Below are 16,867 nucleotides of genomic sequence, written 5' to 3'. Positions count from 1 at the left end.
ATTGTGACTTTGCTAGCATTACAAGTATTTCCTGCCTCTCAACCAATAGATCCGTAACCAGAACGGCTTGCTGTGAATTTTGCAGCACCCAAGCCAAAGCAGTAACACTTCCGTAAGAGCATATGCGCCATGACAGAAGACTACAGCAGCCCAGGAAAATGATTTTTCCTGGGAAGGTCTGTGCAGCGATGAATAGGGCTCTTGATGCTATGGCAGCTGGGCAGAGATTTTCACTGCTTCCAGCCCACAGTGAGGTAATTTTAAAGGCACTTTTCCCTTCATTTATTCTGCATTCACTGAATGTACATTTTTTGATGTCAGAGGGACATTGCAGGAAAGATCAGATGAGATAGTCTGACAACAGAGCCAAAGTTCAAAGCTTCTCTATTCTCAGGTAACAGCCAGGACAGTTTGTCTGCATTAAATGTCTTGAGGGCATGTGTCACTGTAACCCTGTCCACAGCTTTTCAAACAGTTCAAGACAAACAAATCACTTAGCGGTTCAACAACTGTAGCATCTGATGCCATCACACAGACGTTGTAGCGACAGCCACTAATCAAAGTTCTTTTCATTCCGTTGAAAAAGAAGTTCCTCGGCTTTGGTTTAAGATCACTTTTTATGTTGTTCTTTTGAAAATTATTATATGCCAAGGTTAAAAATAAAAGAGAGAGAGAGAGAAGATTCTGTCTGTAGGAACCGGAAAGTCAAGCCTTCTGGCGGCATGCTGCTCTCGGTGACTAACTATGGGGTCAGGGGAGAGTCGTCAGAGGTGACCGGCAAGGCCTGTAAAGGAATAGCCAAGCCCTCCTCCGAACCACCTGCCCAGGCCCCAGGTGAGACCCCACTCTCAGCAGATACACCTGGGCGTCTGTGCTCTCCTTTCAGGCGTTCTTGCTGACTTCGCAAGGAAGCATGGACAACCAAGGCCAACACCACCAGGCGGTAGAGCTGTAACACCACCACCAGGAAATTCTTGGCAGCAAAGAACACCAGCATCTGGTTGATCACTTTGAAATAGGTCATCAGTATGAGTCGCACAACAAGGAAGGGACCGTCTTGTATGAAGATGCTGATTCCAATGTTCCACAGGTCGGCACTGTATTGGCAAAAGAACCGGCTGGGGAACCCCCTTGTTGTCATAGACACAGGGCACACAACATGCTGTACTGAAAACGCAAGAGAGACCAGTTACCGTAGCTCTCTGAAATGCAGAAAAGTAAGACAGAGTGAAGCGGGGACAAGTCATCAACCATGGGGGTTGCGCTCGTTCACAACGGGAGTGATTCTGTAATTTCATTCTGGAGGGAAACAAGTGTAACCACCCTGCCATTTTACATCCTTGGTCATTTTATATTCAAAATGGATCATCTGTTATAAGTCCAATGAAACACATGGAAAAAAGCCAGCCTCTAGTTTCTATCCACGTAAAAAAAAGTCAGCTCATCTTCAAGTCCTCACTCACACTGGGGAAAGCACAATTAACTAGGCTAGAAAGGATGAAGAGCAGAGGAAGCCGCCCTGTCTTTGAAGCCTGCAGAGTAGGAAGGCAGCACAGCAGGGTGCTCTCAGCCTCAAGTCAAGGAGCCTGGCTTCCTCTCCTGGCTTCCTCATTTTCTAACAGCGAGATGCAGGCCAAGTTACTTAGGCTGCCTGGACCTCAGTTTCCTCCTTTGAAAACTGGAGAACAATGACAGCTTTGAGGAGAGGGGCCCCTATTCCCTGACTGTTTTTGTTTCCATTAGACTAACACCCCTGGCACCTCTCCTTTCTCACTGTCTTCCCTGAGGATAATTCATGACTTACCTGGCTGCTAAATTTGGGAGATGAAACAGAGTGTCGGTGGCCCAGAGCTGTCGGCATCCTCTCTTTGGTACCTGCCTATTTACTGGTTGACTCACTTGGCCCTCTATGTAAATTGTGTTGTGAAAATTCAAGCCCTTATCTTCACATTCAAACTGAAGTCACGTTAAACATATTTCTCTAGCAGGGGTGGGGAAAGAAAGCCCAAATAAATGCCATTGTTATTTTATTTTGTCTAATTCCTTATGGTTTTGTTTCACAGTTTATAAGAAAGGCTGGATATAATTACTGATTTTCCAGTTGAACAAAAGGAGGTCCAATCAACAAATGAACCTTCTTTGTTTTAATTTCTAAAATGTAAATTTAATTCAGGGTCAAGGGCAGAAAATAATCCTTTTATAATAATGAAGACTTCCATTTGGAGTTTTCAAACAAAGAATGCCTTCGTCTACTGTAGCCTGCAAATATTACGAAGCTGCTTTGGTATGGGTGCACATAATGTACCGTTTGTTGGAAAATACAACAGTGATGTAGTCAGAAGTAACATTTGGTCTTTGTTTTTCAAACAGCTGCATAACATTATCACCCCTGAAAGTTTACAGAATTTCTTTCTTAAATAAAAATTTTCTAAGCAAGGCGGTAAACCACAAGATATGGGAGGGTGAGGACCAGCAGAGGGAATGACAAAAGAAAAACCAACGTAAGATCAATAGTCCCCGTTCCTAAGAAGTTAGGGTTGGGAAATGGCTCCCAGAGGACCTCCTAAAAGTATTATTTGACAACTAAACTGAAGGTGCCTCAGAGGACACCAGCTGATGAATGGTATAGAGTACCTTCTGGGGCACATTACGACAAAATCTGTGTGTGTGTGTGTGTGTGTGTGTGTGCGCGCGTGTGCGTGTTATTGGCATGCATTTGTTTGCAATTATTAACTAGTAATTAGGTTTGGGGCATTTCCAAAAAGCCACAGCCACTCTTTCCTTCTGTTGACAATTTTGTTTTGCAAAGTGGATGCTAAGGTCTAAAATGGCCTTTAAAACCTCTGGGCCTATCAAAGTGGACCAAAAAAAAGATGCAGAAAAAAATTAAATATCTCTGTACAAAGATGAATTCTAACCCTGAGGCCATCAGGTAGGGTACCATAAGAAAGGAGTCAGACTTCAGGAAAATGTAACTATTCAATCCTAGAATTTCTTCAGAGTGAAGTGGCATCCAGGAGAATTTCCAAATCAAAATTCCAGGGCTCCTAGAAGTTATGGGATAACTCCAGGTCAATGCATTCCAATGGAACCATCTGTGTTAGGAAAAACGTTCTATATCTGTGCAGTCTGACATCATAGCCGTATACAGCCACGGAGCAGGCTAGTGTGACTGAGGAACTGAACATTAAATTTTATTTAATTTTAATTAATTTTAATCTAAATAGCCACATGTGGCCAGTGGGTACTGTACTGGATAATGCAGCTCTAGATCATCAGTATGAAATGCCCAGAAAACCGTTTACTTCTTGCAAAGTCTTGGGGGTTTATGTCTTTATTAAAATAAGCCCACTGGGAGTATAAGAGCCAATACTGAGGAAAAATCTAATTTCCCATGTGGCCCTGAAACTGCTCTTATTCCCTTTGAAGTTCTAATACAAGGGTCTGACAAAGGAATGAAAATGGCCCCTTAAAAAATCAGGAGATAACATTTATATGCCAGTAAGTGTGCTGAAGCACAATCGCTACAAACTATGTCTTATTTTTGTCATCACAAGAACCCTCAGTCCTCACTACAATAATTATCATCCCCATTGCATGGATGAAAAACTGAGACACTGATGTGTTAACTAATTTGCAGAAGCTTTTACAAATTGCAAGTGATGGAACCACTGTATGAAATGAACATAAAGCTGTGCTCTTATCAACTTAATTGTGTCAGGCTCACCATGTACCAGAGTGGATCATGGCTTTCCTAAGTTTCAACCTAGTTTTCTTCTAAACTGCACTGGAACTAACACTGAGATATCGAAGTGATTAAAAAAAAAGTGATAATCCTCTCAAATGCTTCCTTAGCTTCACTGCAGTTCATAATCAAGAGCTGTAATTTTCTGTTTCTTTGAGCAAACACCAGACACTTACCTGCCAGGTCAAGTGGAAACTGCAGCATGCTCCAGGTCCATATAACAAGGATGGCATAGACCAGAGCAGGGCTATTCCTAGAATGCAGACAAAATTTTAAATTAGTGATGAAAAATATGAACACATGCAGAAAAATCTTGTCTCTTTTTATTCTCATATTTGACTATATCCTAATAAACCTCTTGAGAGTTGTCAGAATATCTTGGTGATATAAGATATCCATGAAAAATTCATGCATGATTAAAATGGAATAATGAAAAAGAAGTTTAAAAAAATCTGGGACTTAAAACCCAACTCCCACATGTGCCAACATCTGTGTGAATTATGGCAAAGCCTCTTGGTCCTATATTGCTGTATTTAGTTTTACAGAATCATGGAAACATTATGGGAGGGAAATGCTAGGACAAAAGTTAGACATTAACCTGGAAATTCAGAGTACTGATTTCAAGAAATCTCAAGGAGGGAAAGCGAAAATTGTTCCAAGATCCCAAGACTCTAGCTTAAAAGTACATCTCAAAAGGGCTAGATGAGGCTCAACAATTAAGAGCTTAGCATGTAAAAGAAAGTTATCCTCAGCTGAAAAAAAAGTAGGAAGATAAATCCAATAATCAAAGATATACATTGGACACTAGGATGTAAATCAAAGAATGTGATTGTTTCATTCACCATTGGATTTCCCCAGTGCCTATAACAGTGCCTGGCAAATAACAGTCACTCAACAAATATTTGTGGAAGGAATTGCTGAACGAATAATCAAAGGATCTGTACTTGGAAGAAATACAAATGTCATAGACCTAGGAAAATGGTCTTGAAGACTAAAGTCAGAAAGGAGAGAGGTTACAAAAACGCAAAGGATCCGAAAGAAGTCTCAAAGTCACTTTTTTACAGCAAAAACCCAAAGGAAATTATCAATTTGAGGTTAGTGGTGTAATAACAGATTTTATTGCCAACTTCTCTGTCAAGGGGGATTTCCAGAATGGAGAGGGATAGAAAAACATCAGGGAAGAGTAACTGAAACCAAACTCAATGAGGTGATTGTAAGGGATATCTTTAAATGCTTCGAGTATTGAGGCCCTGAAAAATTAGATCTTAAAAACTCTGAGAGAATTTGTAAATGAGATTTCTAAGCCATCATTATCTGTCCTGGCAGTTAATGGTTAAGAGAAGGTTGGTGACAAAAAAATGAAGTCTTAACTTTCAAAATGAAGCAGAAGTGTATCTTCAACTGTAAAGGCACATATACTCTTAATCCCTAGTTAGATTATATAACCGATTATTTGAAAGATTTCTGAGAGCCCTTATTGAAGATGACAGTAATTACTAGGAATCAGCACAGGTTACCTGGGAACAACAGCACTCAGCTAAGATTATTTTCTCCCTCTCCCCCCTCCCTTTTTTTAAATAGAGTTAGGATTACTAAGCAAATAATGATACATACATAATAATAGACACTGGATTTAAACAAGGCTTATGAAGAAAGCCTCCCATAATGTTCTTATTAGCAAGATTAAGAAATGTTCTGAGTGTGAGTACAGTTAGGTGGATTCCTAACTGTGTAAATGACTCAGGGATTTGTAAAGGGAGCTCTCCAAGGGTCGCTGCAGGCTCTGCCTTTGATTCTGTTCTACTTCACATTTCATCACTGAGTTGGTTGCCAACATTGATGGAAGGCTTCTCATATGCACATATGACATTGGGGGCTGGATGAGAAACCAATACCCCAGAAGACATAATCAGGATCCCCAAAGATCTTGACAGGATGTAACTGGGTGACCTAGAATAGGATGGAAGACGTAGCACTTCACAGCAGCAGCCATTAAAAAGGCTCAAGGATTTCCCCTTCCTGTTAACTAATTATGAGTCCACAGTGCGACATGATTTATGATTTTCCAAAATCAAATGCAATCATAGGTCTCTTCCCGAGAAGTTTAAAGTCTAGAATTTTAAGTGAAAATGCCTAGGGAATGCAGTCTATAACTTTTCCCTCTTTGCAAAGTCAATGTCTCTATATAGTAGACCTTCAATAAGTGCCTGAATTTTAAAATAATCTTGCCTGCAGTTTCTGAGCTCATACTATGTGCCAGGCAGTTTTCTAAGTGTTTAACTCTGCGATCACACTTAATCCTCATACCAGCTTGACAAAGTACGTATACTTATTATCTCTATTTGGCCAGTGATTTCAGCATCCATCTTTTTAACCTTTCCATGATAGTATTTCCATGAAGGAAATGGAAAGTTTTAGCCCTGCTCTATTCTACAATATTCAGAGTGTATCTGACATATTATGTGTTGTTCTTCATGTTTTAGGAGGAACACTGAAAACATTTTTGGTCCAAAAAAGAGAGACTAGGATGGTGAGAGGACTCAGAGCCATGTTAGACACGGCATAGTTCAAGGAACTAAAAACTAGAGAAGACTGCTTTAAAACTTTATTTCATACATTTAAAGGGTTATCATGGGGAGAAGGAATTAAACTTATTTCTTATGACGTCAGAGGGCCAATTCAGGTTCAGAGGATTTGAGTTGCACCTGTAAGAATCCAAATTTCATCACAATAGAGGAAAGTACTTTCTAATAATATTAATTCAAAATAGAACACGTTGCCCCTGGGGTTAGTATATTCTCTATTAGTGAAAGTTTTCAAAGAAAGTCTGGACAAAAACTTGAGAAATTTTTGGAGAGGATTTTGTAACAGATGTAAAATAGGTTTCTCAATAGATGGTCACTTTTGAAGTTTCTTCTCATCTCAAACTTCAGTAATTCTACGAAAAACTCATGTGCAATTTGTCTGCAAGGCAGCAGAAAAAAGTGGTAAAGCATGAGCTCTGGTGCTAAGTTGCCAGAGTTCAAATACCAGCTCTAACCCTCACCAGAGAGACAGGATGTGGGCTTCCAGTCCCAGACTAATCATTTACCAGCTACACGAATATGAACAAGTAATTTAATACCTGTGTACTTTAGTTTACCCACCTTCAATGTGAGGATGACAGTAATAATAGCTATTGGATTTTATATGATAATTTTTATTAAATATATTGTTTAAATATGTTAAACATATAAAGCTCTTAGAACAGCACTGGATAAAGACTAAGCATGGTATACTACCACAAGTTAAGTATTATTATTTTTTACCACGTAACCTTGAGACTTTTGCAACTTCTCTTGCCCGCCATTGTTCAGCTTATAATATCCTGGTAATGACAGTATCTACCTCATGGTGGTGTTGTAAAGACTAAATAACTTATCACAACTAAAACCCTTAGAACAGTGCTTGGAACACAGCAAGAGATAAATCAATATTATCCATTACTACTGTTAGTAGTAGTAATAGTATTTTTATTTTTATTATGTGAACATATTTCTTAAACTCTTTGTGTTTTAATTTTATTATGATACAAAACAGGGATAAATAATAAACTGACCTTAGCCCTAAGTAAGTCAAACTCTAACCCTCTAATACCAAATATATGTCTTTTGCATTCACAAGTATTATTATCTGAACACACAAAATGTGGGAGAATGTGGGTGTTGAGAAACCTATTACTAAAGTTATCAAAAATAACTTTGGAAAAGATGGCCAGAAAATCTTTGGAGCAGACAAATTTGTATTATTAATTCAGACAGTAAAATTTACCCAGGAAGGTTAAACGCTGGAATATAAATACGTCACTGAGCTTAAATGGCAAACACTCCAAATTTGTGAAGGCATTTTGGAGTGAATTTCTCCAGCATTGTCTCTGTTGTGTAATTGTCTCCCCAACTTGTCTTGCCCCATTTTCTCATGTGTAATCTGTCTTCATAAATGTCAACTGAGAAGCATGTAAGCAGACAATGGGCTCTATTCATATAGAGACAAAAGATCATTTGAAGTATAATTATATGAGTATCACTTCTCTGCTTGGAAAACTAGGAGGATAAAAGACTGGCATTTGGTAAATCAGTGCACCACAACTATTGGGTGAAAAGTAAAAATAAAGTCATAAATTGCTAATTTTTTTATTAAAGTATAGTTGATTTAAAATGTGTTAATTTCTGCTATACAGCAAAATGACTCAGTTATACATAAATATACATTCTTTTTAATATTCTTTTCCATTACGGTTTATCCCAGGACATTGAATATAGTTCCCTGTGCTATACAGTAGAACCTGTTGTTCATCCATTCTGTATATAATAGTTTGCATCTACTAATCCCAAATGTGAGGATGACAGTAATAATAGCTATTGGATTTTATGTGATAATTTTTATTAAATATATTGTTTAAATATGTTAAACATATAAAGCTCTTAGAACAGCTAAGAGCTGTTCCCACCCCACCCCCACCCAACCTTGGCAACCATAAGTCTGTTCTCTATGTCTGTGAGTCTGTTTCTGCTTCATAGATAGGTTCATTTGTGTCATAATTTAGATTCCACATATAAGTGATATCATATGGTATTTGTTTCTCTTTCTGACTTACTTCACTTAGTATGATAATCTCTAGTTGCATCCATGTTGCTGCAAATGGCATGATTTTGTTCTTTTTTATGGCTGAGTAGTATTCCAGTGTACATTTGTACCACATCTTCTTTATCCATTCATCTGTCTCTGGATATTCAGGTTGTTTCCATGTCTTGGCTATTGTGAATAGTGCTGATATGAACATAGGGGCGCATGTATCTTTTTGATTATAGTTTTGTCCAGATACATGCCCAGGAGAGGGATTGCTGGATCATATGGTAATTCTGTTTTTAGTTTTCTGAGGAACCTCCAGACTGTTTTCCACAGTGGCTACACCACCTTACATTCCCACCAATAGTGTAGGAGGGTTCCCTTTTCTCCACACCCTCTCCAGCATTTGTTACTTGTAGACTTTTTAATGATGGCCATTCTGACCAGTGTGAGGTGGTACCTCACTGTAGTTTAGATTTGCATTTCTCTAATAATTAGCCACGTTGAGCATCTTTTCATGTGCATATTCGCCATCTGTATGTCTTCTTTGGGGAAATGTTCACTTAGATCTTCTGCCCACTTTTTGATTGGGTTGTTTTTTTGTTGTTGAGTTGTATCGGCTATTTGTATATTTTGGAAATTAAGCCCTTGTCAGTCACATCGTTTGCAAATATTTTCTCCCATTCCATAGGTTGTCTTTTCATTTTGTTTATGGTTTCCTTTGCTGTGAAAAAGCTTGTAAGTTTGATTAGGCCCCATTTGTTTATTTTTGGTTTTATTTCTATTGCCTTGGGAGACTGACCTAAGAAAACATTGGTATGATTTATGTTTTGTCTATGTTCTCTAGGAGTTTTGTGGTGTCTTGTCTTATATTTAAGTTTTTAAGCCAGTCTGAGTTTATTTTTGTGCATGGTTTGAGGGTGTATTCTCATGCATTGCTGATTTGCTTAACTGTTTCTTTTTGAAAAAATACTCCTATAAATAAGAGATAATCAGTGGATAGAGTTGCTCTAGATTTTTAAAAAGCATCCCACAAACCTCTTCAGAGGAGCAAAAAAATTAAGGAGAGAGAGAGAAAAGGAAAGAAAGCAAGCAAATGAGCTATTAAGCTAACCTGGAAGAAATGCTTCATCAAGCAAAAAGAGCTAAACTAAAAGAACACACAGTGTAAACATAGAAAAACTCTCCTTTGTTTGGTTAAATATTCACAGTGAAGTAGCAGTAATGCTACGGGAACATCTTACCAAGTGTGTTTTTTCTTTTTAGTAAATGATCTGTGTTCAGAAAAAGACTGCAGAGAGTGATCTCCAAAGGTGTAAATAACTACTAACTCTTCCTGGCAATTATACTGAAATTCAGACTTGTTAAAATGTTGGAGGGTGGCTGTAGCAGAATGAAATGGTCAGCAAATCCTCTCCCCAGCAAACATACATAACACTGGACAAATTGTCAAAAACAACCACTTCAGATCTCTGGAAATAAACCAAGGCAAATAACAAATTGAGTAACATTTATTCATGAAGACCTGGTAGAACTTCAGTTAAGAACAGTGAGCGTCTAAGGCATTCTTGCCCATGGGATGTTCCCTTAAACCTCCAGCTTTGCTATGTGAAGGAAAAATGGCACCAGACAGTTAAATAGGCAATGAGGACTTTATTGAAGTCTACAGTAAGGGAGAGAGACTGAATTCACCCCCACTGAAACAAAAAGCAGAAGAGTTTTTAAACACTGGGGTGGGCTAGTGGAACAACAGTACTAGAGGTTGTTAGAGAGGGAAGTTGGTCAATGTGATTAGGCCATCTATGTTTGCTAATTGGCACTGATATAAGTTAGGTTCCTGTCGTCCCAGAGAGACTAGGAGATAGGGGTGTTATCTTTCTTGATGATCACATTTCAAAGGGATGGTTCTCACATCCTTGAGAAAGATATTCCTATGCTGTAAAGCTGGAAAGAGTCTAAGAGAAGACTTGCATCTCAAAGGGACATAGAAAGAATTTACAGTTGCAAGTTTTCTAAAATCAATGCTCTGAGGAAAGGGGGAGCAGAGGCTTATATTCAGGAATAGACTTTTTTAAAGTTTAATCAAGCTGAGAGGAATGTTAAGGCTGCCTTGGTCAGTCAGAGTGGTGGTTTTACCAGGGAGAGCTTAGCAATGAAAACCAGAGGCCCCTTGTGACCAGAGTATGCTGACTTGATTTGGAGTGGAGTGTGAAATCCATGGTTAAAGGTGTGGTCAGTAGAAGTACCACATTTAGTTGGAAATGAATGGGGAAGCCCATGGCTTTCCTACTTTGAGGTTGCAGTCCCAGTTGGGGTGAGGGGCAGACTAACTTAACATTTAATGGAGAGATTCCAAAAATATGAGAGCCATAGAAAGGCTAGATAATGTCTCTAAGTGTGCCAGACATGTGCAGGGACGATCCAAGAAGGCCGAGTAGAAATTTAAAACTGGTTATATATGAAAACTTTCTGAACTTGAATGTGCGATCCAGCTCATACACAGATCCATCAGCAGAGGGTGGAACTCAAAAGGGCTCAGGGTGTTTGATCACAAACCCTGCTCAAATCATTGGCTGACCATAGGTGTGACCCTAATAGTCATGCTAAAGACAAAAATAAGAATTAAAAAAACAAACAAACAAAACACAAGTCCAAGCAGAAACATCAGTGACTGCAATCCAAGGGAAGATAGAGTCCTCAGATTAAGTTCAGGCAATTTATTGAGACAACAAAGACGACAAAAAGACACCTGAGGCATGTGGGGAAGCCTGAGGATAATATATTGCTACAAAACATAATACAAAATGTTCAGTTTTCAGCAGAAAAGTATGAGACATGCAAAGAAACAGGAATGCATGACCCATGCTCAGGAGAAAACAACAACAATCAATTCATCAATAGAAACTGATTCTAATGGGGTCCAGATATTGGATTTAGCAGATAAAGACATCAAAGCAACTATCTTAAATATTTTCAAAGAATGAGAGAAAACTATGTTCCATAAACTAAAGAAAAATATGATGACAGGGACTCAACAAATAAATAACTGAAATAAGAAATATAAACTAAAAAGAGAATTAAATAGAAATTCTAGATTTGAAAATATGGTAACAGAAATGAAAAATTCACTAGGTAAACAGTTTGACTCTACATATGGATTTGAGATAGTAGAAGAATCAGTGACCTGGAAAATAAATCAGTGAAAACTATCCAGTCTGAAGACTAGTAGGTAAAACAGATAGGAGAAAAATGAACAGAGTCTCAGAGACCTATGGAATGCAACTAAGCATTTCTATTTGTAATAGCAGTCCCAGAAAGAAAAAAAGACAATGGGTCAGAAAAAGTGTTTGAAGAAATGATGGCTGAAAATTCCTCAATTTGAGGAAAAGCATTAATTTACAGATCCTAGATCAACAAAGTTGTAGTAAGTTTAAGACAAAGAGACCCACACCTAGACACGTCACAGACTACTGAAAGTCAAAGAGAAAGGGAAAATCTTGAAAACAGCAAAAGAAAAACGACTCATTTGTACAGGGTAATGACAAAACAATGGCTAACATCTCATCAGAAATAATGAAGGCCAGAAGAAAGTGGAATGATACGTATAAATGCTGAAGTAAAAACTATGGAGCAAGAATTCTTCATACAACAAAACTTTTTCCAAACATGAAGGAAAAATACACACATTTCTCCACAAAGATTAGGAGAATTTGTTGCTAGCACATTTGCCTTAGATGAAACAATAAAGGAAGTCTTTCAGGCTGAAAGAAAATGACACCAGAAAGTAACTCAAATCCACAAGAAGGAATAAAGAGCATCTTCAAATATGTAAGTAAATATAAGAGAACATATAAATATACAGTCATATCTTTTCCATATGGGGGCAATCCCCATATGGAAATTAAACAGCTTACTTCTAAACAAGTCATAGGTCAAAGGAGAACTCACAGGAGAAACTGGAAAATAATTTGAACTGTATTAAACAAAATGATAACATATCAAAGCTTATGAGATGCACATAAAGCAGTGCTTAGAAGGAAACATAACTTTGAATACCATATTAGAAAAGAAGAAAGGTTTCAAATCAATTAGCTTCCATCTTAGGAAACTAGAAAAAAGAAGTGCAAATTAAATCCAAAGCAAGCAGAAGGAAGGAACAATTAAACATCAGGACACAAACCAATGAAATATAAAACAGAATAATAGAGAACATCAATGAAACCGAAAATTAGTTATTTTAAAAGACTGACTAAATTGAGAAGTCTAAGAAAAAATAGAGGAGACACAAATGACCAAATTTGTGGTCATGAATGAAAAGTGGGGGGGGCATAATAAGTGACCCTATAGAAATTTACACAAGTATAAAGGAATAATATTATGGACAATTTTATATAAAATATAAAATTAGATAAAATGTAAGAATTCCTAGAAAGAAAAATATAATCAAAACTGACTCAAGAGGAAATAGAATAACTGAATAGACTTATAAGAAATAATGATATTGAATTAGTAACAAAATATCTTCCCATAAAGAAAAACCTAGGCTTAGATAGCTTCCTAAGTGAATTCTATAAAATATTTAAAGAAGAAATAACATCAGTCTTATACAAAGTCTTTCAGAAAATAAAGAAGGAATGCTTCCTTAGGTATTCATTGAAGGATATTACCCTGATACCAAAGCCAGGAAAAATATCATTTGAAAATATTACTAAAAATCAGTATGCTCTATGAGTATAGATGTAAAAATTATTAACAAAACATTAGCAAACCAAATTCAGCAACATATAGAAAGGATTATACACCATAACCAAGTGATATTTATCCCAGGAAGTCAAGGTTGAGTTAACATCTGAAAATTTGTTAATGTAATACACCATATTAATAGAATAAAAGATAGCCACCACACAATGATCATAAGAAAAACAGAAAAACATTTAACAACATTCAGTGTCCATAGAAAAAGAGAGAGAGAGAAAAGAAAGAACTCTCAGTAACCTAGATAGGGATTTCCTCCAACTGATCAAGGGCATCTATTAAAAATATCTGTGCAGGGGCTTCCCTGGTAGCGCAGTGGTTGAGAGTCCACCTGCCGATGCAGGGGACACAGGTTCGTGCCCCGGTCTGGGAAGATCCCACATGCCACAGAGCGGCTGGGCCCGTGAGCCATGGCCCCTGGGCCTGTGCATCCGGAGCCTGTGCTCCGCAACAGGAGAGGCCACAACAGTGAGAGGCCCGCGTACCACAAAAAAAAAAAAAAAAATCTGTGCAAAACCTATAGCTAACATCATCCTTAATAGTGAAAGACAGAATGCTTATCCTTTGAGATTGAAAGGTCCACTCTTATACTTCTGTTGAACATTGTACAAGAAATTCTAGCTGGTGCAATAAGGCAAGAAAAAGAAATAAAAAGGCGTACAGATTAGAAAGAATCAGAAATATCTTTGCTTTCAAATGACATTATCCCATATTCAGAAAGCCCTAAGGAGTCTACAAAACTAATAAGCAAGTTTAGTATGGTTTCTGGGTACAGCATTGTCACACAAAAGTCAATTGTATTTCTACATAGTGGTAATAAAAAACATGAAAATGATACTAAGAAATTAAGAAAATGATTCTATCAAAAAGAAAAATATTTAGGAATAAATTTAGGAAAAGTGGTGCAAGACCTATATATTGTAAATTGCTGAGAGAAATTAAGGAACATCTGAATAAAAGATGAGATAGTTTATGTTCATGAATTGAAAGACTTAATATTATTAAGATGCCACTTCTTCACAAACTGATGCTTAGATTTAATACAATCCTTATCAAAACCCCAGCAGGATTTTTTTTGTAGAATTTGACAAGCTAATTATAAAACTTACATGGAAATGCAAAGGATCTAGAAAAATCAGAACAATTTTTGAAAAAAGAATAACGTTAGAGGGCTTACAGTATCCAGTTTCAAAACTTACCATAAAATTCCAGTAATCTCAATAACGTAGTACTGGCATAAAAGAGACACACAGAGCAATGAAACACAATAGAAAGTCCAGAAAAACTCCTTACATATGTGGTCAGTTGATTTTTGACAAAGATACCAAGGCAATTTAATAGGGAAAGGATAGTCTTTTCAACAAATGGTGCTGAGACAGTTGGTCCTAGCTGGGACAAAAAATACTGCTGGGATAATGCCAAAACACAAAATGAAACAAGACAAAACATGAACTTAGACCCTTACCTCATGGTACACAAAAATTAAGTGAAAACATTACACAGGAAAATATTTCTAATTTTTGATGAGGAGAATATTTCTTAGAATCTATGATTCCCAAAGCACTACATAGAAGAAAAAATGATACATGGGATTTTATCAAAATTCAAAAAAATTGTTATTCAAATGACATTAAAAAATGAAAAATTATATACTGGGAGAAAATATTTACATTATGTATCTAATACCAGACTTGTATCCACAATATATAAAGAACTTTTACAACTCAATAAAAATTAATCCAATGAAAAATGGGCAAAAATTTGAACAGATACTTCACCAAGGAAGATATATGAATAGCTAATGAGCACATGGAAAGATGCTACACGCCGTTAGTCATTAGGGAAATGCAAATTAAAACCACAATATGATGCTACTATGAGCCCACTAGAATGGTTATAATCAAAAAGACTGAAAAAAAATGTGTTGGTGAGGATGTTGAGAAAATGGAACTGTCACACATTGCTGATTGGAATATAAAAAGGTATAGCCACTTTGGAAAACAGTTTGGCAGTTTTCTTAACATAAAACCCAGTCATTCTACTTCTAGGTATCTATACAAGAGAAATGAAAACAGATCCATACAAAGGCTTGTAACTGAGTGTTCATAGCAATATCATTCTCAATAGCAAGAAAATTGAAATACACATGTATATAGACTACTGAATGGATAAATAAAATGTGGTATATACATGGGATACTATTCAGCAATTAAAAAGGAGCTAACTACCCACACATGCGACAGTGGAAATGAACCAAAAAAACATTATGCTACGTGAAAAGACCAGACACAAAAACCACAAACTTTATAATCAATCCCATTTGCATGAAATTTCTAGAAAAGGAATTTCTACAGAGACATAAAGCATATCAGTGGTTGCCTAGGGTTGGCAGTGGCAGTGAGAATTGACTGCAAACAGACACAAGGAATCTGGATTCTGGTGATAGTTACACAAATCTATAAATGTATTAAATATCACTGAACCGTAGAATCACAATAGATGAATTATATGGTGTGTAAAGTGAAGCTGTTACAAAAAGTTTGCCATATCTCACAAGTCCATGTAAATTCATAAGAATTAGGAAGATGAACTTCATGTGGGCATGCGGAAGGAAGTTGATTTAGGTTAAAACAAAACAAAACAAAACTGGATTTGAGGTATTAACCAGGATGCAGGAGAAAGATGTAGACATCATTGTGATGTAGACATTATTGCAGGTTTTCTCCTAAACCTATCAGCTCAAATTATGGAATAAAATTAAAAGGAAAAGAAAATGTTTTAATAAGTTATGCTAAGTCAGTTATAATGAAGTAACTCCCTTTGCTATATTACATGTAAACATCTTTTACATGTATATTAAATTTATACTTCATATTGTCTTTTTGAGGCCAAAGAGGAAAACTACACTACAGTGAGAAGGGTTTAATATTTCCTTTGAAGAGATGGAAATTTGCAGTGTTAATTCTTGCAGTATAGATGGGGCCTGAGATGAAATCAGAGCTTGGGAGGTGGGCCTTAGGAGGGAATTAAAAAGTCTCAGTTCTCTCTGGGCCTTGATTCTGGAGTCTTTGGGTCATGATGGAGACATGCAGAAGTCTAGTGGAGACCACAGAAGGTCACTGACACAATGCAGTTATATAAAAAATAAAATGATTTCATCTGAGATCATGAAACCTGAAAAGAAACTTAAAAACAATAACCTGGGCAGAGTTTATTCAGTTCTATTCTCAGGACATGGTATAAGTTTAAAATGAGAAAAAAGATTTATAAAACACTCAGATTAATGTATTGGTGGGTGAAGAAATTGCTGAACTGAAATTACCTGGGTTGGGACAGGATTGTGTGTCCTTCATTTCATCACTTGCTCACCATTTGCTCCCGAATCTCCACTAGCACTAGCACACTACCTGGCCCACACTAGATGATCAGTCAAGAGTTGGTGCATGAATGATCCATCGTAATTTTCAAGGTATTTCCCCCCCGGGTGATTGACATTTTAGTCATTAACTTATTTAATATTCAACATCTGTTGGGAAACACTGGTCTATAAAATGCCTCTTGGTGTCACTTGTGGATGGGCCTCATAAACAGGCCATTAAGGTAGCTGAGTTTGGCATTTCTCACATTTTTATAACCAGCCCCTCAAAACATATTCCTCCTGAACCCCCTCTCCTACCCTATTTCCCATGCGTCTCACTAGATATTTGGCATTTATGTGTCTACTTCTATTTAGGTAGAATTAGTCATCCTTATGTTGTC

General features: G+C 37.0%; 1 protein-coding gene across 1 annotated transcript in view; it reads right to left on the bottom strand.

Moving 5' to 3' along the window:
• Nucleotides 1-742: 742 nt before the first annotated feature.
• The window catches only part of TMEM26 (transmembrane protein 26), a gene marked incomplete at both ends in the record, with an annotated part of 42,040 nt that continues 25,915 nt past the window's right edge, over nt 743-16,867 (bottom strand). Inside the window, 2 exons of the mRNA XM_082611049.1 lie at nt 743-1,167; nt 3,922-3,998. Of these exons, the coding sequence (XP_082467175.1) occupies nt 743-1,167; nt 3,922-3,998 (502 nt within the window). The remainder of the gene's footprint in view (nt 1,168-3,921; nt 3,999-16,867) is intronic.

Source organism: Mesoplodon mirus (genome assembly GCF_964341445.2).
Source record: "Mesoplodon mirus genome assembly, chromosome: 2".
Lineage (NCBI taxonomy): Eukaryota > Metazoa > Chordata > Mammalia > Artiodactyla > Ziphiidae > Mesoplodon > Mesoplodon mirus.
This window is presented reverse-complemented; position numbering and strand designations above follow the sequence as displayed.